We start from the raw sequence: 25,889 nt of genomic DNA, 5'->3' as shown, positions 1-25,889 counted from the left end.
GTTGGATTTAGAAATGTACAATAAGCACTCCTCACAGAAAAATATTCCAGGTTACGGTTTCCTGAACATGCGATGTTGGCTCCACTCAGAATAAGACCTGCGAAGAATACACTGGCTGTATTAGAATGGCAAAATTAAGTGAAGCAATCCTATTTCCCAATCGACGATTTATCTCATCTGGAGCCAGGACATTTGTCAGGACTGTGAGAAGAAGGGTTAATGTGTTCGTCAGGAAACTGACAGTTTCTGAATTGTTTTGTCTACTTATTCTACAATTGAGGTCAAGCTTCTTAAAAGTTTTGTAATGGTAAATGCTTTGTGTGTGAAAGATTGTCTTTGTAAAAGCAAGCTTCCTACAGTTCAGGATAGTGACAGTGATTACAAAATGCGTCATTTTAGTTTTGTCAGAATCGTAGTATTACTGCTTTTGTGTGCCTTGGTGTGCCTCACCAATTCTTTAAAAGATTTTGTTGACTTCACACTAATGGTCAGTGGAATTTTTTTCTAGATCATGAGCATCATAAATTATACTGACAGAATTTAAATAAAATTGTATTTTATTGGAATATGAATTGAATTAGGACACACATTACATCACATAGTATCTGAAAAACTATTTTTTCAAAATCTTTTTAAATTTCCTGGGCTGCTTCTGGGGCAGCAAGGTTAGCCCACCTTTTAACATGTAGCTAGATACACCTGCTGCAGTGTGATCCTAATCTGTAAGATGCTTATACTGATCTTCTGGCACTTGCCATGCTAGAGAATAAGAGTAACTGATGAAATACTTATAACCAGTTTGACAGTTTCACAGAAAAGAAAACCTGTTAAAAACACTTTTTACCTGTAAAAGGAGATTAGATAAGAAAATGTTTTTTGATAACTCTTGATAATGTGATAACTCAAGGTGACGTACATGGAAGGAACAAGAGTTGACAGACAGAAGTACATGCTTTCAATTAAATGAACAGAGAAAACAAACTACTTAGCTGAACTAGTCATCAGTGTTTAATACATGGAAACATAAAGACTAAGGTTTGTAACTGTTAAGACTTTTGTAAGACTGTTGGATGTCTGTCAACCACCATATCTGAAGAGATTTTAATTAATTGAAAAGGGAACATTGGCAATGTATTCAGCGGTGACCAAGAGCATCTGTCACACGTACAGCTGCTTGCCTAATGGTCATATCTCAATCACATCTCAGTTGTTTAAATTCTAGTAATTACATTTTAAATAAGAGAGAGAGAGATGGGTAAAACTCCTGGTGTCTCTTTTGCTCTGACCCGCATTATCATCGAGGGAGAGCCAGTTTGGAAACTCAGCAGTGCCACTTGTCTGACTATTTGCAGCATTTTCCAAAGTGTCCTAGAAATAATGATGTACTTGACTGCAGTCCTCGTGTGGAAAAAAAAAAACATTTATAAATCGTAATTGCAAGCTGGAACACAACAGAAGTGACGTGGGATTAAAAAAAGCAGATGTTTGTGTTTTTTAAGGAGAAAATGTCTATTGAATTTACATGGACTGTGGGTTGTGGCAGTCCTTATGTTCCTATTAGTGGGTGGTTTGCCTTGCAGGAGTTGACAACCTGGGTGGAGGAGGAAGAGGAAGAGGCCGCATCCACATTAAACATGAGTCTCCTGGAGCTGGAGCAGTACCAAGAGCAACAAACAGCCAAACAAGAGCAGAAGCTCCTGATATTGCAGGTCCTGGCAGTTATGTGTGAGAGACTCTCCCACACACTGCTGCGCAACCCAATTCAGGTCAGTTGGAAGGGCATCTTAGAGCCGTGTGCATTTGTCATCTGTCTTACCAGTTGCCTCTTTGCGTTAAATTCTACGCAGTCCTTCAGCAGTCTAATTTTTGTTGTGATATGCCTTCAGGATCTAAAGCCTACGCTAAAATCCAGTATGATGGTAGTACAGCACTGTTTTTTCATTCCTCCACAAGAGCCCCAAGGTGGTCTGGTGGGTGGTCTTGGAAGAAAATCCAATAGGCTGGCCTTCCGTGTTTGGTGTTTAACGAAAGTGACAGCTAGCACTTCCACTGCGAATGTTTCTTAGCTTTTTTGTTAGCGCTCGTTGTTTGTGACTGTCCACAGGTGGTGGAGTTCATTGCCGCCATGCTGCAGAGGGTCTGTGCCTGCCTGGACAGAGAAATTGAGGGGACTGTGGAGACCCAGTCACTCAGCATGGCCATGGGGCTTGTGGCAACCATGCTGGCTGGAGCTGCTACGGTAAAGCTGCCAATCTGCATCCTCAGATCATCACATTTGTGTGTAGTTCTCTAGTCATTTCCGAACAGCTGGCTCCTAGAGAGCAGGATGCATGTACAGTACCAAGACAAAGTGTGTGAAGTACAAATTTAAGTATGGAAATTTTAATTTTAGTTTTTATAGTCTTCTTAAATCAAAACTAGTCTTTATGTAAATATCCGAAGGGATTTATAGTAAGCAGTTTCATGTCTCTTGGAACAAAATGATGTATGAATTAAGGTACATGAAAAAAGAGCATGCAAACCTTTATTTTTATAAATTAGGTGTCGTATAATTACGTAGACCTTGGGGGCCGAGTATAAAAACTCTAAAATTTTAAGTGTTGTGAGTTTGGTCTTCACAATACGGGTGTGCTGAAACACATCTTGCCACAATCTAAGGAAATCTTCGAGGACCTTAGAAAAAGAGATCTTGATACTCATTAGTCTGGAAAGAATTATAAAACCTTTCCAAGGTTGTTGGGCTCTACCAATCCACTGCCAGACAGTTTACAAATAGAAATAATTCAAGATAAGTCACTCTAACCAGGAGCAGTCATTCTACCAACATCTCACCAGACACAAACCACAGACTCATCAGGGAAGTCACAGAGAACCCCAGGTTAATATCCCAGACACTACAGGGCACTCTCACCTTGTCTCATGCAAATGGTCATCATAATCATGACTCAACTATCAGAAGACTTTTTAAGATATAGGGCAATGACTCTTTATATTTTCAAAATGTTGTCTAGTCAACAATTCCAGGTCAAAGAGATCATTCATAATTTCTGACTATTTTTGTTCAGTATGGTAGTTTCACTTTTTTGAAAATTTTTGTTCTTGTCAGAGGAATTGGACGATTATATGTGTGAATGGATTAAAAGTGAAGGTACACAATGCTAACTAAACTGTCAGGTGATGATTATGGAATTCTATAATGACGGAAACAGTTTAGTATAGACACTGTACTTTCTGATATTCACTTTAATGCGCCAGTAATTGCTGCCTAATTATAAGATTTAGTGGCATATTATTATTGTGTTGTTGACTTAATTGGATTTTGAAGTACATGTGCTGGTTTTTCTCCATTTAATGTTTTGGATGTGACCTGAGGGGTTACTGCGATAACAGGTATGCGAGGTTGATTTAGTATGTAGTGTATACATTTGTGCGGTGTCCTCTCTTAGGGATTTTGATTAGTTTTGGGTGGGTTAGGGTGTGGGGAATGCCCTAGAGATCAGGCGTAGATCAAGACACAAGGAGGGGTTATGTATGTATTAAGGAGAAATGGATGAGTCACAGCACTGAACACAAATCAGCTTACTACTGAAAAATCATTTTTTAAACAAATACCTAACATACGCAAGACATTTGAAAAGTTTGAAAAACTTTACAGCAGCTCTTCAAGATATTAAAGTAGAAATGTCTCTTCAATGAGTGATACTCTTACGCATTGACACAATTTTAGGATGCGTATACATTTTCAATTGAGATTTAATTCATTACCAAGTTGCTTCTTTGAAAGCCGAGGATCGGGAAAGGGAAAGTCTGACTTTTAACAAGAAGTATCTGCTTCCAGCTGGAATCGGAAGATTACGCTGCAATGAAAGTCCTGCTACCACTGTTACACCACATATCCCAGCAGCACCCTGAGCCGGTAGTCCAGGAGTTGGCTGCAGACCTGCGTGCCACCATCGCCACTCACGGCGCCTTTTCCACAGAGGCCGTGCTCAGGGCAGCTCAGAGCGCCTCAGGCTCCACCGCGGGCATCGCTGCCGACCGCGGCGGCCGCAGGGACAGACCCCCAGCGGGCGGGAGAGAGGCCGACACAGTGACGCGCTCAAGAGCACAGGGCTGCTCCGTGGTGACCACTGAGGTTGAGGAATCGCCTGCAGGTGAGAAAAGTCCAACAGATGGAGGCCGGATCACAGGGACAGAGGGTGGGACAGCACAACATGACCGACTCCCCTCGGATCCTGCGGGCCAGCGAGGGTCCAGAATCAGCCGCAGTGATACCGCCCCTTTACAGCCAAGCAAACCTTTCTCAGAGTGTCTTCTGGAAGCCTTCGATCCGGATGTTCCAACCAGAGCTCTTGCCTTAAGGACGTTGGCTCGCATGATTCAGGACAGAGATTCCCAGGCCCTGGGTTTTCAGGATAAAATTCTCACAGTAAGTATTATCCATTCAAACAGCAAGAAGTCTTTGCAACTGGTGGTCTTCAGATCACGTCATCATCACTTATATCACTTAGGTCTGTGGAAGACTCTGAGCCAAACCTGAATGTAAAATGTGTTTTTAAAATAATCTATGATACTGTATCTTTCTGGTTTTGAAAACTCAGAGAATTAGTGCTGTGTTTTTTTTCTTTAGATTGATAATATTGATGATGCAATGCAGAAACCCTTTTTACTAATCCCTTTTTTAAAATCTTTATTAGATGGTTAGAAGCTTTTTAAGGACTCTTACTTTTTATACAGGCTTACAGATAACTCAATCCTAAAAGTCTTTTTTTTTCAAACAAAATGATGACAGTTTCATGATAAAATTTGTTAAGTAGGTTTTAAATAGCTGTCTGGCTTCAGATTCTTTTCATCTTGGATGAGGCCTGGCCCTCTGAATCATGGAATGCGAATGAATGTATTACGTTTGCTTTAATATAAGATCAGAGCAATCATTTCTTTTGTGCACTGCAGTTTCAGTATGTGGGTAAAAATGAAAAATGTCAGAACCGTGTTGGAATTCAAAGCAGAGTGAAAGCAGGGTGGCTCAATTCACTCTGGACTTTAATTGGGTATTGCCCAATTCTGGTGCTCATTAAATATTCTTTATAATGATCTCAATCTCATGTCTTCTTAGCGGGGCTCCCCTCTGAGAGACAGCCTTGGGAATCAGCCTTGGCTAAACTTGCTGGAGCTCTGGGGGGAGGGGGGCGATGGGATTAAATTTAAGAAGTGGTTGAAAGGGTTGAGGACCGCACAGTTTTATCTTTCAAACTGAAACGGGTGCTTTACTGTTTATGAACTCAAATTTTAAAGTGAAGATGAAAATAAGATTCCGTTTTGAAAACACATGGTTTTAGTTAATGATGAAAGATACTCTAGATCCTGGGCTTAAAATGCTTTCGATATGTCCCAGGAGAGCTATCTTACATATAAAACATGGCACCTGGGAGGCATCCTTTCTTTTGAGCACTGCTGTGTTCCAGGAATTGTGATATTGCAGTTCTATGGAGAAACAAGGGTATCCTGCCTCAGTTTTGATACAGAAGCAGTATCAATCAGAAGTGATTGATACTGCTGTTCCAATTACGTTATGACTAAAAGATTCTGTGGGAAACTTATGTTGATGTCATTTTTTTTTTTGCTCCAGGGCAACAAAGTTCATCTTCTGTTTTGTGTAAAAGTATTCATCTGAAACGGCAAACCAAAGGCTTATTAAAGACTTTTTACTGCCTTAATGTTATCTTTGGAAAAATTAGATGGAGTTGATATGGAATCACAAGTTAGCAATTTAAAGACCATTTAACATTGAAGAGAATTTGTCAGCCTTACTGGCCCAATTGGAGAATGGGCAGAAATTCGTGGGCTGGCCACTGTTGCTTCAAAACTTCCCCATTGTGATACTCTTGTTTGAGATTCAGTCATCTATTAAAAATAAGGTTAAATGTAATGGAGTACTCACTCTGACGTCAACAGTTGCAAACCAAAAGGCTTTTAAAACTTTTTTCCACATACAGTCTCTCAGATTTGAAATTCTGTCCTTGGATGAGAAAAATGTGTAAAATACTGTTTTTTAATGGTCTTCCATCTAAGGTTACTTACCTTCTGTGATACTAATGATCTTCATGTAATAATTCACATTTCAGGTGTTTTTGGAGAATTTGGAACACGAGGACTCCTTTGTGTATCTATCAGCAATTCAAGGTTTGTAAGGTTCATATGTATTACAAATAGTAAATATATTCTGTTTATATTAGAATATATAATATAAAAATGTATTTTTTACAGGCATTCTTGCATTCAGTTCACAGTTCGTTTTTATTGACTGATGTGTGTTGTGATTGACCGATTAGTAATATTTTACTGATGATCTGTATTTTGATTTCCGCAATATTACAATATTATAACTAGTATATTAATCTCTATGTGAGGTATTTCATCACACTGTACCAGGACGTGAAAATATAATAAGGGAAATACATTGTTGCCTTGTTTTATGAAAAGGATATGTCCAATGCACATTTAATTAATAGCTTTAGAAGTGAGATTAAAGATCAGTGCCAGTTGTTTCTTTTAGTCCGTTTTCACTTCGCTCCATTTGTAGTGGGTTTGGTTATACAAGATCAGACTTGTAAATATGTGGTTTACATGATGTTACGAAATAAAGAGTCAAAACAAAAAAAAAAGTTGGAAATGCATCAAGGGAATATCTGAATGAAGTGCAGAGTAAGAGGAGGATAGGTTCAAGCCTGCTCCATTTGGGAAGTGTTTAATTTCACGTTGCTCTGAAGAGAGGTGTCCGGCCTGGCAGAAATACAAGATCCTATTAGAGTGACTTTGAATCTCTCACCTATACCTGAGTCAGTGAAAAAGAAATACAAGCTTTTTCTGATGCAGTACTAAGAGAAAATGTGTCATGCATTCTCATGCGTAATCGGAGCACTTAAGCAACATGGAAATGAGTTGTTGTGTGTAATCAGCTCACTACATGCTGAATGATTTACTTTGCAGTTGGGAAGACGGCAAGACAACAAAAGAGTCAAAAGCCAATATGCACTCTTTCATTAAAAGTTTCATTTTCGATTAGTTTGAAAAGTTTCAGTTTAAGGTTTGGGAAAACCTCTAATCTCACCACTACCTATAGTATTGGAAGCCTATACCCCAGCTCCCGACCTTTAAATATGTCATGGTTGTTTAAACATACGCCAGTGCTCGGTTTGTATTTCCAAGACTTATTCAAGGGATCCCCAAAGCCATTGACCTGCTCCTTCTATTTAAGCACACAGGAAGCAACAGCACAGTAAAGCAACAGACCAGTAATGCTGTAATCATCTCATCTGGTAGCTGCTGTCAATCTGACTGATTTTAATAATGGAGCTCTGTCTATGACTAGACATTCCTTGTAAGAAAAATGTACACAGTCAAACACAAACATAACAAATAAAATATATAGATTTTCTTTAATTAACATAAAATATAAACATTGCATGTATAAGACCTGTTACTGGTTTATTATTCGCACATTTATTATTTATGCGTGACATTAACCCACTGGGACTTGTGGCCTCGTTTGCAAAGGGCCTGAGGAAATATACGACATCAAATGTTAAACCTAAAGCTTAAGAGTTTGAAATAATGTTCAGAGTTGTCCCATCTTTTTAAAAGGAAAAAGGCTACATGATTAAAATGTTTTAATTTCATTTATTGTCTAATAAGATTGACATTTAGGCTGTTCTGCAGCTAGACCTACAAAACCAAATACATATCATCCATGTCTATTAAAGCATCCTGAATGGTGGATTTTGTTTGAGTAGTCAGTGCTACAACCTGGTTGGCCAGGACACTGAATACCCTTGCCAGACCTGTTCAATCGAACAGATTGATTTGCTTTTATTCACTAGTTAGTTTTTGTAAGAGTAATCATAGTACCATATCTTAATAATCAACAGAGTTACATTGAATCAATGTTTTTACAGTTTCACAACAAACATGGCAATGTATAGTATTTTTAAGAACATCTTTGAAAACAGCTGAAAATATTTTGTAAATACAATAACTGGGAGCCTAAACCCGGAATATTTGATGGCCTTTGTTGATGCAAAATAACATTCCTCAAAAATACATTTAGCATTATTTCAGTTAAACCCTGTTCTGTGTACATTACCATGCCTTACTGAATCTTAAATAATGAAAAGTGATGGAAAAAGACAACGATTATAATTCTCTAGTATTTAGAACAGTATGCCATGTCATAGTAGCTATGTACTGTAAGCCTCTACGGTATTTGATTATTTGTCTTCCTGCTTTGCTGTAGTTGTTACTACAAAGTCTGTGGTTCGTAGTTTGAAACAAACAAAAAATTGGTTTAACGGGTCTGTGCTCGGGACCAAGGTTTATCCACTTTGTAAGGCATTAATTTAATCCAAAGATTGCATTTCCAAATCCCTATGCTTTAAAAAAAAGAGATCTCAGGAAGCCTTCCTGTCATTCAGGTGTAGGTTTATCATCCAGATTACATCTTTATAATTAATTGGAGTAACCCTTGAGGTATTTAAGATTCTATTAAGATTATTTTATTATGAGCCTATTCTTACAGTTGTCTGCTCTCCATGTTATTATATTTTCTTAAATGCAGTTATACAAAATAACCCTGTGGATGTAAGGGGGAGAAAATGTCTTTAGAATGACAGTCTTTATAATCGTCTTGCATGCAGTTAAGTCAGGTCAGTTAAGTTTAACAATTGTCACTTGGCCATGTGTTGCACTCTCTCTCCCCTTGAGTGGATTCAGAAATTCACTAAATATTCCCATGATTTGTATGACTGTGGTTTGTTTTCAGGTGCAATGCTTGCAAAACTTTAAATGGTGAAATTAAAGATTAATAACAGTGTAGAGCTCTCAAATTGGTGATTCATCCACTGTTTATAAAATAGTCTCCCATGTACTGTATGCCATCTCAGTAACAAACTTAATTCCTTTTAATTGTCAAAGGAACTGATAATTATGACAATTATGACAGCCTGTGTTTATGCATTTCAGCACTCCCCTGCAATGACTGCCCTTTTATTTAGTTAATTCTTTTCAAAATACATGTCCACTTTTCCACAGAATTTAATGATGCAAGTAAGATGAGTAATTATAAAACTAATACATTTCATAGCTTTAATCAAATGTGTCATTCCATCTTCCTTAGCTGTCTGCTCTTTTTCTCTTGGTGAGAACTATCACTTAAGTGTGTTAGCGAGTGAGTAAATTCCCTCAGTGAGCAATGGCGTTCTCTAGTGTGTCATTTTGCTTCATTACTCCAGCTTATACCTCTTGTGCTCAGAAAACCAATTTTAAGACCAGATTCCCAAGTGTGGCCCGTTTTCCAACTCAGCCCTGGGTGCTCCTTTGTCCATTTTGACCAAAAACTAGTTTAAACCTACACACTTCAATGGAAAGCGATTCCAAATATTAGCCCCATTTCACAATTCTACCTATTTATATACTGATCTTTTAGGAAACTAAGACCCAATCATTAAAGACTGCCACTCTGAACACATGTTATCGAGAAACATACATGTGTTCTCCATTCAGTGCCTTAGGCCTGGTGTTTGGACTGATGTTCACAGCGTTGGCAAGAAGTAGGTGGCCATCATACAGTATTTCTTCTTTCAGCGAACTGCTGGTACTGTGTCTGCTCTGCACTGATAAACAAGGGTTACAATGAAAACAAGTGGTCAAAATGTCAAATTTCAATTGGACAACATGAAGATGTCTGATTTTGTGAAAGAATATGCAAAAAACACATTTGTAAATCTAATCTTGCATCACTTCTATGTCATATAGTTTAGAAATGGAAGTCATTTCTCAGGAAGACCAACCTATTGATATACTGTATTTCTTGACAGTCACTGTACATTGTAGTAGTGGCTACCAAGTTTGGGGCCAAGCCCATATTTGAGGCATGGAAGCAGCTGGTGATTGTGACGTGTGTTATCTGTGTATTTTACAATGAAGACTTTGTGCACATAACGTTGTTCAGTTTCGCCTTTATAGACCATATGTTTTAGATGGACATTTGCAAAAAACAAAACTTATTGTCATTGGTGCAATATGTTAAAAAGATAATGGTGACAGGCACATGCTGCTTGAAATAGGGACAATCCTGAAACATTTGTAACTTTATTTCTGGCAAAAAATGGGAAATGCTTTATTTGCAATGTTTTTTATCCCACTGTTCCTCCTAGGTCTAACGGTGCTGGCAGATGTGTTTCCAGACCAGATTTTACAGAGGCTGCTTGATGAGTATCGGGAAAGCCCTCCGGAGGTGAAGAAACATCGCTCTCTTGAGACCAGACTGAAGGTTGGGGAAGTTCTGATGAGGGCCAGCAGGGCACTAGGTCAGTGAGCATGTGCTGTGCTTGAAGTCATCCTGGCTTGATCTGTTCTAAACATGGAAGAGCTTTTCGAGTGATGGATTAAATTGACTTCTGACAATAGTCTAATTTAAGAATGAAAGATCTTAAGTTTGAGCAGTAAAAACACCAATATTTTCAGTACTTTTGTATCAATACTTTGGTTTTAAGTGAAGTGGGCAATTGACAGAACAACAAAAGTGAATGAACAATTAATAAAATTATTGATCTAGCCTTTTGGAATCATAATGATGGCAATAACCTCGTTAGCTAAGTAATACTGTAATGTTACAATGTTACATCCTTTTAAATGACAAATGATGATAAACATGAACTAAGTTTTCCTGTGGATGGAAAATAGCTAATCAGTGGTAACTGGCTTTGAAATCGGTATGCAAAGTTAAAACTGATGAAAGCAATGGAGGTCATGTCCTCACTTGCATGCTTGGTAATGATTAGTGGAGTGGGTCATGGCAGAGAGCTTCTGTGAAAGATGACTGAGGTCTTAACTGTAATGCACATTTCATCACTGAACTAAACATGCAAAATTAAGACCCTTCTTATGTTCTAATATTTTTTTTGTTTGGTCCTGTACAAAGAGGAAACGGATGTTGATCACTCGACAAGCAGTGGCAAGCTCCTATTTTACAAGACAAATAGTCCGTTCTCAAAGTCGTTCACGCCTAGCAGTTGCTGTTTGCCTTTGTACTTGTTCCAAGAGTGGGTGACTTACTAGTGACGGAGACATTAGCCAAAAAAAATGTAGTGTTTGTTTTTTAGGTAATTCTATGTAATTCTGTTGGGAAAGTTTTTTTTGGTTAAAAAAAACAGTTACGTAGGCAAATTTTGTTTCGGTGGTCATGTCCTGAACTAACAAGTGAGCATTCCGATTATGAGAATAGAAAATCCAGGGGTTAGAGTTTGAAGTTTGGGTGAAAAACTACTCTATTTATATATACCAAAATGTCTATTTTCAAGAGCCATTCGTGACTTTCCTTCCCTCGTTGAGCATGCAGAACTTGTTCAGGTCAGGAGGAGTAGGTGTACTGGTTCACTGAAAACATTACAAGCACATGGGTACCTACAAAATCACAGGGGTTAGCTATCAAATCAGAGTGGTCCTTCTGATGTGAAACAAGCCCTGGCAACGCTGGTCACCCTTGACCCTTGACCTAGACTTGAAGACTGATGTGGGAAGGTGCGAAAGGTTGGCCCTATTCAGCACTAGGAACCAAGACGTCTAAGGAAAAGCAAGCTGATCCTGGAAGAGGTGCTGATGGACCAGATGGAGCAGTCGGTAGTGCCCTTCCATCTCGGCCCGAGTTTCCAAAATAGTGCCCCAGGATGGGAACCAGGGGCTTTGTGCTGTATGAGCTGCCATCCATTGGATAAGATGTTAAACTAAGGTCCTGACTACTTAAGAGTAGGGTTGTTAACCCTGGTTTCCTGGACATTTTCCCACCAGTGAGTTGCACAATGTAGCCATCTGAGGTTCATCTTCAATTCAGTTGCTGAAGCCACTCCTCACTCCTCTTCCTGATCTGCTGTGTAGTGAGGCTTTCCACATTTAAATTCTACTTTGCATTCCTGGTGGAAGCTGAGCTCGTACAGTGCTGGGTGAAGTGTTTCCCCTGCAGCATGGCGAACGCTGTGAGATCTACTGGGATGGAAATGCAATATATTGTACTGTAGAAGTGCAAGGATTTATTATTATTAGTTGTTTTGATTTTATAATAAATAGATCAGCCTATATTCAAATAGAGTCCCCTTTCTGGTTAAGTCATTATTGACGTGGTGTAGCAAATTAGTTCCGGAGTCTTCTCAGCCTTCAATTTTCTGACTGATCTTGAGAAACCTTAAAGTCAAACCACACCTTCGGACATGAGTTTTGAATGTTAAGATTTAAGTGCCCAAAGAATTAAAACTGCTGCAGAGTTGCGTTAAGTTTTCATATGCAAATAATGCCATTTCCCTTTCTTTCCTGTCTTCCTGCATGTCTCATAGAGTTATTGGCCTGGTGTGATTTTTAAACTGTGGAAGTGGGGACGATCTACATAAGTGCATTTTCCCTGCTGCTGTCACTGGCAAATGAATAAACTTTTTTCAGTGGTATTTCTTTCCAATCCTTTATAACTTAGTTCAGAAGTCTGTCCACAGCTATAATACACCAAGATTTCATTTGCATTCCATAAAAAGTTCCGTTTTCTTGTTGGAGAGAATTTTAATTAAACAGCCTTGTCTGTTATTCAGTCCAGCCGAAGTTTTAAATTTTTTTTTAATAAATATTGTAGTCTTTCACAGACTTTTAACATAAAACACTTCAACTTTTCTGTGATGCACAATGATGCTTGCATGCAGCTTGCACAATTTGTCAACAGCAATTAGCTAGTCAGCTTGTGAAAAGTTTCATTTGCGAAGTTGTGAAATTAAAATAGACAAGGGCGGTATTGAAGAGCATGATGGTTGTATCTGTTGCTGTTCGTTACAGTATTGCAGCATCAGGAAATTAGGTAGCAATGGGCTTCGCTATAGGAAAGTAGTAACTGTAATCAAATGCTGCAGTTAATTTCAGCATAGTTCATAACTGGAAAGTACGTTTGCTACAACAGACAATTTATCTAAGGTCCAGTGCATTCTACAAGTGTTGTAGAATGTGAATTTGTGTATTCAGTCAATCATGCAATGTACAAAGAGAAGGAGGCTAGCCTAGTGGGAAGCCCAGGTACAAGTACCCTCTCGAACAACAAAACCGTGTCTGTCTTGCCCTGTCTAGGTGACCTGACGTGCCATTATGCAGGTCCCCTGATTCACGTTTTCCTGAGAGCGACGCGGGATGAAGACAGCTCCATCCGAGCCAGCAGTCTGTCGAACCTGGGTGAGCTGTCCCAGAGGCTCAACTTTGCTCTGGGGCCTTTGGTTCATGAGGTAAGGACTTTTTTGGGGTCCTCAATTATAATTAACACACAGTTGTGTTGAATGAATGTTATTCTTTTTTATTATTTTTTTTAAATAAAGCAAAAAAAAAAAACTTTCCCTGAATAGTTCATTCTCAAAGTCGGTGATTCATTGAATTGCTTCCTGGTGTAACCTGTAGTACCAAGACTCTGTATGCTTGTTTCCAAATGAGTTGTTACCCAAGGTTTAAGCCGACAGAGACGTTTAATTGTGCACAATAATGAATTGACAGATATTCAAATATTATCATATATATTTCTCTATGCAGCTGTGTATTACCGATGGAGTGATGGTAACAGAAAAGGCAATCAATTCCCAACCTGGACTATATTTCTTACTGAAAAGGTTCTAAAATTTTGTGGGATTGCAAAATGCCACTGCACACCACTTCCCTTTCAAAGTTAATTTCCCATGCAGCACTGATTTTTATGGTAGGTTTTCATTAAAGGTTCAATCTTTAACTCTGCAGGAGGGTATGAGAACATCTGAATGATTATTTAAAATAACCTGACCTTTAAGGCTTTTTGGATCCAGAAAAAGAATCCGGTGCCGTTTTGTCAGCATGGACTTGTAGGTATTATTGGCATTGCAGTGACGGGTTCAATTTAACCTTTTCTACTCTTCAAACAAGTCATTCTTTTTTAATTATGTACAGATATTGAACTATGCAGTGAGGCACTTGCAGATTTGTTAATGAAGAACTTAATATGGGCTTCAGCAGCAAAGTTAATACAACCTGCCCAAAGTGCAATCCAACAAAGCATTGAGTATGTATCATACCATAGAAGGATAAAATTAGTATAGGAAATGTACAACATTATTTTAATTACTAGTCTTTTCCTCTCTAGGGCAGACATTTTTATGCAAACCTTTTTGGTAACACAACCAAAGAATCTCTTTTGACGTTACATTCTTCATTAGCAAATTTAACAGCATTTCTTCCTGAAAATACTGTACTGCTGAAACCTTTCAATAACACACCTATGATTAAGCATGTCCCGAGAGGCACACTGAAATGTGTTCGTAGTCCATACCTATTTTAGGAATCTAAAATGCTTCAGACCAGAGTTCAGAATGTTGTATATTCTTATTTTTTAATTTGATATTGCTACACCTTTCTTTGAGCATTGTTTTGCCATTGTGAAGAAGGGTAGTTGCAACCAAAGTGCCTAGCTGAAGCTCTGTTAGCCGGTGTAATCACCATAATAACAGACTCCACCCCATGTTGTGTCTTGTATATACAGTCTGAAGTATATAATAGGATTTTGCCATCATCAGTGGTCAGTCACAAGCTTTGAGATTTAGATTTTGAATTATTTCAGAATCACAGGCCTTTTAATCTTCAAAGGAGAGTGAAAATGTGTAGCTTATTTTGGGATAATCAGTATATCTTTGTAGATTCCATGTAGATTGCCTGTGGAGAAGTTTTTTTTTTACATTTTACTTTCATGCTTTTTTATTCATTGTCACATTTGCAAACTACTCTCAGCTAAGCAATTTTAAACAATTTCTAAAACAGTTTATACCTATGTCAACAACTATGGTCAAGTCTGTCTGCATTCAAGGACATCAGTGGAGCATTTTTCATGACATTTACTCTGTCCCACCTTCTCAGTGCACATCAACATCAGCATGCTGACAGTCTACACAGGTCTCTGAGCTGTCAGGCTGTATCGTATCTATATGACCTCCTAGCTGAAGTGAAATACTCACCTAATACAGTTCTTTAATTGAACCCCCAAGATCACTGGCTGTATTATTGGACAGTTAGAAAAATGCCATGACTTTTCATGTCATTTGTAATTTGTACCTACAAAGGGTACAGACACAGGTTTAATTTTAATTTTATCTGCCATGAAAGTTTTTTCAGAAGAGATTAATACAGAATACGCTAGAGGATGAGCAGCTATAACAATCCCTACTTCTTCACCTTCACACTTGGGCACATTTCTTGAACTCAGCAGTCCTGTGTGTTGCTGTGGTCCCTGGTGATAATGTTGAAATCAGCATCTCTGACTGGTCATAAACCCTGTTCAGTGCTGAACTCGAACTTCTCATGGGTGAAAAAGGTCTGACTGTTTGTCAATAGCTGTGAAAGGCATGGTTATCTCAAAATAACAAGGTCTGTTCTGGAAAGTCCTATGTCCAGATAATCTGCACTCTTTGTGTTATATTACCATGACTATGTGTAGTACATAAAGGTGGATCATCCAGGTGGATGCTGCACATTGGTGGTGGTGGAAGGGAGTCCCCATTACCTGTAAAGCGCTTTGAGTGGAGTGTCCAGAAAAGTGCTATATAAGTGTAAGCAATTATTAATTATTATTATTATAAACATTGCAAAAAGACATCCAGCAATTCTTTGGAACAAAATGAGATTCATATGTTTATCAAAACCAATAAACCACTTATGGATTTTCTAGGGATTGCAGTGATGCTCATAACAGACAAGAGAGCACAAATGAAATTTATCTGAACTCATTCCTTTCTAGATTGTGGCTTAGTTGAGGGGTAACAGCAGAGAAAGGTGACTTATTTGTACTATTGCAAAACATCTCTTGTACTACATTACTGTTGATAAGAGTACTCATTCCCATCAGTGGAATTTAAAAAACAATAGAAAAGTGATACTGTCCAAACCCAACAAAGAAAATAAGTGAACATTTCTATACCTAGACTCGTGAGTAATTATTTCCTGCTTTATCCAGACAAAAGACTAGTCTGTGTCCATTGTTGGTCTTAGGCAAGATTTGGTCTGACTTGTAGTTTGTTTCACAGTGTGACTGCAGGGAAAAAATAAGTATTGTTGGATTATTCTGTGCAAGTCTGTGGCATCCTTATAAAACAAACTGAAAGCTGTCATTAGGTAGACTTTTGACTTGTTCAGTTTTTACTATGATATGCTAAATGTTTTTACATTCTGAATTTGCTGTTGTAAAATGAAAGCAATTTAATATGTACAGTATGTTTGTATTTACCTGTGGGTTTTAATAAAACAGCTCTGCTAGCAATGTTATAAGCTTACCTCTCAAATAAAACATGGTTTGAAAACAGCATTTATTATCCTGAAGTGTAAAGTAATGACAGGAACAATGGAAGTGATATAAAGAGTTGATTTATAGGAACGTTGGTATTTTTGTTCAATTTTTTAAATGAGTGACCAGTGTTGAGGATTGCACGTTACGCTGGTTAATTTACTTTCACAGATATACTTCCAGTGTTTTATCAACATGGGATGCACATATATCAAGACATCACTTTCAGCATGGGATGCAATAAATATGAACGTGGTGCAATATTTGATGCAGTTATAATTCAACATTAATACACCTGCTGTGGCCTGGTTTCTCTTTTGGAAATTTTGTCTACTTCCTGTTATCTGCTTGAGGTTCTTCCTAATTATAATACTGAAGCTTCTGAGAGGAGGGACAATTAGCTCAGAAATTATATTATGCAGTCTTATAAAAACTGAAAGGAGTCAAGTGGTTAACTGAATGGGAATTAAGGTACTGAACAAGTGGCTCTTATTCACTGTAAAGCACACGGGCGGCCGTAGAAATCCAAACTGGCGTTGCCAGCAAAGCTGTCTCCAGTGATTAAATGGAGACACGGGCTTCTGTCAGCAGAAGTGGGATGGAGTAGAGAGTTTAATAAAGACAGGCTTCATTGATAGGGGGCTGCCCGATCATTGAATGAAGCGTTTCATGTGGTCTGATGCAGGGGGGCGGAGGGGTGTAAGAATTGAACAGGCTGCGCCTGCAGTGAATTGTGTGTATATTTAAGGATACCAACCTAGGAAGTGTTGGCCTTTCTTTCTGGAGTCAGAGGCCTGCGAAGGAATTTTGTGTCCCGGGAAGATTCTAAAAATAAAGCCACGTTGCTAGGGATACTAGAAAGCTCATGCAGATGGTCCTATAACATACAGACTAGCTCTCTGCTAATTATTGAGCTACATTGATAGGGCTGCTTATTTATGAGAAGGAGCTGAGTAACATTCTAATTTCATTTGAAGAGTTCATTGATTTAATTTTCAAGCAAAGTGCAAGCTATTCAACTGCATCTCTGACTATAGATTGTGAATACCAACATACTTGTTTTTAAATATTATGTTATAATAAAGCCTGTAATAAAGAAAAATCAGTATATACAATATTAAAAGGGTTATTTTTGAATTTGTTACCTTAAAAAATGTATTGAACTCTCATTTTCGTTTGGATTTATATAAATATATATTTTTTTTAATTATCTGTATTAAACCCACAAATCTTGAAAAATACTAAACTGTCCTCTATGATTCAAAATTGTAACTGTTGCCATCACTGTTTTGTGTTCTGCAGTTGTGTTCGTGTTTAACTGCAATCATTAGGACAGATGGGGAGGCCGAAGTGCGTAGAGCAGGTGTTCATGTCATTGCCCTTCTCCTGAGAGGACTGAGTAACAGGGCCACAGAGGTAAGGAGATTCCCAGGTGCCGCCTGCATTTCTTACTCATCAAAACATAAAACAAGCTCTTTTTAGTTTATGCTATATTGCAGTTTCAGATAAAGGGGTGCACAACTAATTTTTTTGTTTTCATAATAACCGGACAAAGTAAATTAAGAAATTACTGTATATTCAAAGAAGCAACATACCAGTATTTTAGAATGTGGCTCATAAGTCTGATAGGAAACACACACACACTTGCATTTCTGGGATGTGCAGACTTTCTTAGGAAAAAGACAGCTTACCAAGCCTCACGAGGCTGTGTGAGGTGCCTTTTTCCTTGGTTCCTTTGATTTATCCTTTAGGGAGTTCAGGGAAGCCCTTTATTAGTGGTCAAAGTGAAAATGAGCAGAAGTGTCCCCAATCCAGTCCTTTCATGCACTTTATCTTGCTCCAGTTTGCTTCCAGTTTTGTGTGGTTAGCGTCACTTAAAACAGTTCACACATTTGACTCTATTCTAAGGAAGCATATTTTTGACACTCCTACGATTGAGTGTTGGAGGTGAATTTTCATGGTCCATGTTTTGAAAAATCTTTACTTGGCTTTAATGGCTTTAACTTATATTTTTGAGTTGAGCGTTTCCAAATCAGACTGTTTGTAAGCTTTTGTTTTCTTTGTGTACTGAAGTGTTTGTTCGAAATGAATAACGGGGTTCTGGGGCTTGCTATAGAAACCTACTTAAGTGCCACTGTTGTTCAGAGCTCAGACATCATGACTTTATTAAACATTTGTCACCCGGGCTGTCAAATATATTCTGTACCTTTGTTTTAACTAAAACAGTTTTAGTCCCTTTATCAGCTTCAGGTCAATACCTGTCAAAACTGTTTGATCCCCATGGTAAAAGACAGGTACTTTATCTTTTTCACTCTTCATCTTGACAGTTGTGGCTCTATCAGGCTTATGATGGGGAGGGTAAGTTGAGGTTTTAGCTAAAATAACCATTTGAAAGTTGACTTTCCTCTAGGTAACAGTGCCTGGGAATGGAAATATATTGGATGTCAATTCAATTTTCAGAGATTTCATTACATGCTGTACTTTTGAGATCCTCTCCTTCAGAGTCAATTTAAATGTTGACTTATACTAAACAGCAAAGGCAGACAATCACTGCCTTAATCTACATTTAACCCAAGCCTTATAGTTAGTTTTAGAAAGAAAACTAGACCCCTGAGAGAAATGTGTGTGATCTCAATGTAACTTAGTGTTTCACAAGATCAAGTTGTGAAGTGTTCAGCCAGGAAGTGTCATCTTTGGACCAGTCTTTGAAGTGGAGAATTTGGAAATCTGTGTGATGCAGTAGTTGGGATAGTTATTGGTGATCATTTTCCGCAAATGAAAGCTGTATCCCAATGAGATCTTTGTATTTATACTGTGATGATTCGGAAGTGAGTCAAGAGACTGGGAGTTTGAAGGGCGGGTGTAACACCACATTTAGCTCTTCCCCAGGCCCAAAACTTAAACTGTTAGCCTTGCAAATAAGGTCTCTTGACTGAAATTTTGGCACCTGATTAACCATACTGCTAGCAAGGTGCCCTGAAGGATAGAGGCATTGATATAACTTGTTTTCCCAGATTTTCAATTCCTGTATTGCCAAAAAATGGTTCCAGCTCCCTCCTTGAACTTTAATGACTCACTTTCTGTTGGAAACCAGAAAGGTATCACACATCCAAGACATTTTGTGAAGCAGACTAGTGTGCACCTTGACATCTGGGATGATGATTAATGAAGCACAGGAGGGAGAGGCATGAGAAAGCAGGTCTCAGGTTTTAATTTTCCTGGGAAAGTGCCTTTTGTGAGGATGGGGGTTAGACAGGTTGGATTTAAAGGTCTATGGGAATTCCTGCAGTTTCCAATCTTCAAATTCATGATTCAGTTCTGTCAGTTGATCGTATTTTGAGCAAGCCAGAATGCATTATCCTAAAAAAGTACATGAATGAAATGGAGAGTAAACTTAAGCCAAGCCAGAATTGTTTTTTAAACCATTATTGTCTCATTTCCTTATTTGTGTTTTTCGTAACCACACTATAGCTTTCATCCTTCTCTATTTGTAGTTGACTTAGCTGTGCATCTGTCATGTGAGCCGCCTAGGGAAACCGAATAGCCACATGTGCGGTCACAGCCTAGTGTATGCTTACCTTGATGTCCGATTGTTCGAAGAGGGCTGTGAGATATTGCTGACTGATTCAAACAAAAAAACGTAAAATTATGGAACACTGTGAAAAGCAAGTCCGGATGTGTTGTATAGTGGGATTGACCAGAGAGGGTTTAAATCTGCCAGGGGGTACAGTGATCGAGTGGAAGAGTGCAGGAGAAGGGGCAGCGCCTGCAGATGCCAGCGTGCTTGATTTGCCTGACTAGGGCGTTCTTTTGCAGGGCTGTTTACTTCTCAGGCTGCACAGGTTACAGGCTTTCGGTGATGCATTAATTGCCAGAAGCATTTGGGAATACCGGACCATTGTTATATGAGCTGTAGTGTGGATAAACCTGGTCAGTGTTAACTCTGATCCAACTGAGGAGAAACATGGCTGTATTTATAAACATACAATGCCAGTTTGAAATTAGTTAATATTCAAAGGTATTGCACTGATACTGAGTACCCTTTTTCACGCAGCTGAAAGTCTTGAATTTAAGTGGATTGGGATTAATTTGGTCCTTTTTATTTTGATCGTTGTAGAATTCACCAAGTAAAAACGCAAGTCCACAGTCAGTATACATTTCAGTTTACATGTCTACAGGTACAATACATTCTCATGCCTCATAAGAGCTCATAAGCCTCATAAGAGCTTGCTCTTGGCTATTATTTTTTGTTTACATTTCACTACAGAGTTGAAATAATTGAAGTAATGTTTTGTTCACAAGTTAGTGCCTACTGGGATTTTGTCCGCTGCCGGGTATATCCGTGCTGGTTGAGGTTACATACACCATCACTCTTTGTTGGTGGCAATCAGCAGCATGTTCTCCTGTGGTATTTACAGCTGTTAGCCTTTGATTGGCTGTTGTCTTTCTGTACAAGGGAACCCATATCATTAACTTGTGCCAGACTGTCGAACCTGACCTTTTTCAAGGTGTGGCAAAAGCAAAATTGCCCTCACATCCACCCTCATTGAAATAATAGGAATGTCAGAGGGTTTAACGGGGAGACGAATAGTAAATTTATATTTACTTACTGATATTTTCTTTACTGATATTTATTGAAAAAGTTATTTTTTTATTTCTGACTCTTTTGGTCACTGGATGATTGTATCTTACACTACGTGACCATCCTCTTTTTAGTCGTTTCAAATGTCCTTAACTTAAACGCACAAAACTTTGCTGAAAATAAGTGAACTGTCTCCGTAGTTTAGCAAAGTGCCGTAGGATGTGTTTCAGGGCAGCAGCGTTTGGGTTTGTTTTGCATTTTAATTTGTCACGTTGTAGTCTTATCATGTCTCTCGTCGCATGTGCAGTACATGTAAAAGGTTGCGTAAAGTGGAATGAGCTAAGTGGAATTAGTACGTAGTGTGGCCCAAGGTCTTTGATGGGAGGACAATAAATAATCTCACAAAATAATTGCCATGTTATTAATGTCTTGTTTTCCTTGCAACCTTATTTCGGTCTTTTCTTGTGACATGTTAATGTTCCACCATAATTTCCTTTAATTACCTTCCTTCGTCTGGTCAATTGTAAAGTTTTGCGTGAGCGTAAAAAACTAATCAGGCATCTAAACATTGCTTTAATAACATTTTTTCTTACTCAAGGGCATGTAAATGTCTATACAGAGGTTATTGTATAGAGAGCTTTCAAACCAACAGTATTTTATTTATGCATGTATGTTTTTAGAAAGATGAATATCACATTTTTTTGTGAAAGAAACACTCAGAAGCTCCCTCCCCCGTTTACACTTTATTAACTTTTATATCCCGAAAATGATGTACTTGAAGAGGACGTGGGATCATCATAAAAACACGCTGAACAAGATGATTAAAAGTTTTGGGATATTCTCTGGAAATGAACCTTCCAGCAAAACTTTATCATCCTTTGCAAGCGGTTTCTTGTAGTGACAGACAAAAACGTCTGAAATGAGTGCAGAATCTGAGATCCTGTGGCTTTGTTATCTTTGGGAGAGGCGATAAAATACTTGAATAGGATCCATCCTATTGAGAAATTAGATCAAAGCTTTCCTTTGGAAGACTCATTTGCATCCTTCTTTGCCACCTCAGTTTTCTTACTTTTATTTCTGATCTAATTGACCACAAATCTGATCGGATGGCAAATAACATTCATGCAGTGACTTGTGTGCTTTGTTTAAAATATTCATCTTTTCATGGTAACGATACTGAGAGAGACTAAGCCAGCGCAGAATTTGGGGATTGTGACTGTCCTTCTAACAGGTCTTGCCCATCTAAAATCCATTTTTGAATTGCTTTTAACTGGGTTATAAAATAATAAAAAAGGCCAAATGCATTTTCAAGCTAGCTGCTGGGCTTGTCTCATTATGTTTTTATATTTGCAACTGCTTGTTACTATATTGTCCACTAATATGTGGTGGTTAATTCCTTGATCATGTTTGAGATCCCAAATTTGTCCTCACATCCTCAGCACATAATGTCAGAAATCTGTGTCTACATGTGTGTTCAATGTGTGAGGATGCAAAGGTTTTGCAAACCTTAGATTTCTGATGTGTATTCCCAAAGGTTGCCTGTAAGGGAAGACTGAAACTAATTTAAGGGGTTTTCCAATTGTTCTCCCGATTCAGGGTGGATATATTATAATCCTGTCTTGCAAAATTAAGTTGTTTTTTTTTTGTATACTTTTTTTTATTGAATAAAGTCCAGTTTATAAGGTGGCAGGGTGTGTCTGGTTCTATATGAAAAGGGGTATTGTCACTTAGACCTAGTTAAAACAGAAAAATGGACACAAAAACTAAACTTGTCATAGTCCTGTAGACCTATTGTACTATAAGGAAAGAAAACTGTTGTTTGACAGCCTTTTCATTTAAACATGGTGATTCCTTTCTCAGTCTCACAGGCCATGTAATGGAAACTGTCTCCCTTTAATTTCTGTGACTACAGTTTCAAAGAGCTGTTTTGACATTATAATAATGCACTCTTCCCTTTCTTCTTTATAACAGACTGTTTAATGACAATAGGGCATTACCTTTTGTTTTCATGGGAAGGAAATCTGATAGAATGGTAACATTAGGTACAAGTGTTTGTCAGATTACTATTTAAATGACAGAGCTGGTAGCTTGATTTTGGTCTAGGAAATGGAAGCTAACAGTTTTGACATTGTGTTGTAGATTTTGATTAAATCAATTTCAGTTGGCAAGATATTGTACTGAGGTGACACCTGTGCCGATCCTCCGTCTTAATGTATTCTCGTACATTTTGATTGAATATTTTATTGGGATTTTCACTAAGATGTTTTTTTTTTAACCTAGCCTCATTTCTTTTTTTTTCTCCTCTTTCTCTTTCAGGAAAGTTCACAGAGACAAATCATTTATTTACAGTGGAAAATAGAAAAGTGCAGCAGGAGGATTGTAAGGCTTTAGTCATGGTAAAAGATGGTGGAGTGCAGTAATATGGACACATGGTATTTGTGGAAATGTAGAGTAAAGACATGGCAGAGGCTCAGAATCACCACACATTCTTGAAGGCTAATTTTAATATGGGATTCCTTTACAGTTGTTATATTCATTATCTCCTCTTCCTATCCTGTTCCATAGCTGAGAACTGTGAGAAATGTGGGCACTGACTTTCCTGTGCTTTCCTGTGCTCCGCAGGTCCTGAAGGACGTGCTCCGGGATCTGTACCGCACTCTGAAGTTCGTAGTGCAGAATGACCGTGATGAGGTCGCTGTCCTCCACGCCCAGCTGGCCCTGGAAGAGCTGGATGATGTCATGCGGAGGTTCATCTTCCCAGAGCAGAAACTGGAGAAGAAAATTGTAGTTTTGCCGTAAATATCTGGACCACATGCCGTCCTTTCGGAGCTGTTCGGAGCGGTTCTTCTTCTTGTGGCGAAGACTGTTGGTTGCATGTGTCATTTCCGGAGTTTCTTGGAATGTGTTAGGAAGTTGAAGAGTCTATGGTGTTTTTTTTTTTCTTTTGCGGGGGTAAAAAAGGGATTTCCCTAAACCATTTTCCCCAGTGCTTGTGTGACTGCCAAGAGGCAAACTGACATCTCCGCTTCTCTCAATCTACCCCCGGACAAGCTACAGTACAGGGCTTTTCACAGTTTAGTCAACAGGCTGAAACTTTCTCTCCACTTGCTTGTGTACATATAGGGTTTCAGAAATTTTGGAAAACTGTGACAGGGTTGACATCAGAAAAAATATGTTTTATTAATTTTAATAAAACAATATTCAGGAGTTTAAGTACTTCACTGTCTTAATTCAATTCCAGTGTAAGTTTTTTTTTTCTGGTTCATTTTTTATGTGTGATCACCAATTGTTTTTGTTATACCTACCTAATTTTCGAAAAGCTGATTGTGTTTTTCTCGTGGTTACTAGATGAGAAAATGCTGGCAGGCTCTTCGAACCACCTGTCTTTCTATAGGTCCCTCCCTTGCGCAGGCGGTTCAGTGATAATTGTGTGTCCCACACCTACAAGCACCCAGGTGGCCACAGGAATCTCGGAGAGCAGAGAGAGTAACAGTGTAACTGTGCTAAGGAAATAGCTTGGGAGTTTGACAAAGTCAACGGATTTCTTCCGAATGAACAGTGAAACATGAATGAGGGGGCACAAATGGAAAACACATGGAAGTACATTTAAAACCAAGACCGGGGAATGCTTCTTTACTCAAAGGGCTGTGGGAGTATAGAACAAGCTACACAGCCATGGTGGTGAAGCTGATACCCTGGTTGAAAACCTTGGATATATCAACTGCCTGCTCTTGTTTGTTGCACATCTAACCTTTCAGCTTATTCCGCACCTTACCTTTCTTAGGTGTGTCTTGCAAGAGAGAACCCTGACTGATTAATCCCATCCAACCCTCAACCAATCGCTCACTTCCGTTTGTGGAATTCTGGTTGCATTTGGCTAGTAACATAATGATAATAATAATAATTATTATTATTAATAATAATTGTATACACTCAAAGCGCTTTACAGGTAATGGGGATCCCCTCCACCACCACCAGTGTGCAGCCCCACCTGGATGATGTGACAGCAGCCAGAGTGCACCAGTACTCTCCCCACACACCAGCTCTCAGTGGGGAGGAGAACAGTGATGAAGCCAGTTCAGAGATGGGGATTATTAGGAGGCCATGATTGATAAAGGACAATGGGGTAACACCCCTACTCTTTTCGAGAAATGCCCTGGGATTTTTAATGACCACAGAGAGTCAGGACATCAGATTTATGTCTCATCAGAAGGACGGTGCGTTTTTACAGTATAATGTCCCCATCACTATACTGGGGAATTAGGACCAACATAGACTGCAGGGTGAGCGCCCCCTGCTGGCCCCACTAACACCTCTTCCAGCAGCAACCTTAGTTTTTCCCAGGAGGTCTCCCATCCAGGTACTGACACCTGCTGAGCTCCAGTAGGCTGCCAGATGTGAACTGCAGGGTGACATGGCTGATGGCCAATAATATGCTGTAGTACTCTGTAGTAACAATTTTATGGTATAGAAGTCCTGACAATTAGAAGAAGGAAACTACAGTATAGCAGTTTTTAGGCTACTAATGGGCAGCTGCAGTGTTTTCCCTTTGACTTTAAGTCATTTGTTTTAGGATTTTCATCTGTTCAAAGGTGAACACTCATGTTGATCACCTAAATTCATTGCAGGGCTGAAAAACAATAAGATGAGGCCTGTTTCCATGTACATAAGCATTAATTACAGCAGTGATGTAGGTTAGTTATATTATTAATGTGGTGGCTTTTCACACACATCTCTGGGGACGTTGCCTGTGAACAAAAGCCCTTTCCAGTCTGTTAAAAACTTTTCTTATTGACCAGTTGTTCTCTGTTTTAACATTTTTTTGCATTTGTTCAGCTCCCTGTTAACTGTTCACCCAAGTGAACTTTAAAAATCTGAACCACTTTTCTTAAGCTTTTCACCTTTTAGATCTTAACTGATTAAGTTGAGGGTCTTGAA

The 25,889-nt window shown here is 38.6% G+C and overlaps 1 protein-coding gene across 4 annotated transcripts in view; it reads left to right on the top strand.

Moving 5' to 3' along the window:
* tango6 (transport and golgi organization 6 homolog (Drosophila)) overlaps positions 1 to 24,186 on the top strand; it is a 41,921-nt gene extending 17,735 nt beyond the window's left edge. For all 4 annotated transcript variants that reach the window (XM_088613456.1, XM_088613457.1, XM_088613454.1 and 1 more), the window contains 8 exons: positions 1,581 to 1,766; positions 2,105 to 2,239; positions 3,839 to 4,429; positions 6,126 to 6,183; positions 10,212 to 10,364; positions 13,153 to 13,304; positions 17,672 to 17,785; positions 23,574 to 24,186. In XM_088613456.1, coding sequence (XP_088469582.1) covers positions 1,581 to 1,766; positions 2,105 to 2,239; positions 3,839 to 4,429; positions 6,126 to 6,183; positions 10,212 to 10,364; positions 13,153 to 13,304; positions 17,672 to 17,785; positions 23,574 to 23,750 — 1,566 coding nt within the window. In that variant the 3' untranslated portion in view covers positions 23,751 to 24,186. The remainder of the gene's footprint in view (positions 1 to 1,580; positions 1,767 to 2,104; positions 2,240 to 3,838; positions 4,430 to 6,125; positions 6,184 to 10,211; positions 10,365 to 13,152; positions 13,305 to 17,671; positions 17,786 to 23,573) is intronic.
* Positions 24,187 to 25,889: the final 1,703 nt, after the last annotated feature.

This window comes from Lepisosteus platostomus, chromosome 20 (genome assembly GCF_059453375.1).
Source record: "Lepisosteus platostomus isolate fLepPlt1 chromosome 20, fLepPlt1.hap1, whole genome shotgun sequence".
NCBI classification, from domain to species: Eukaryota; Metazoa; Chordata; class Actinopteri; order Semionotiformes; family Lepisosteidae; genus Lepisosteus; species Lepisosteus platostomus.
Note: the sequence above shows the minus strand (reverse complement) of the source record. Positions and strands in the feature narration are given on the sequence as shown.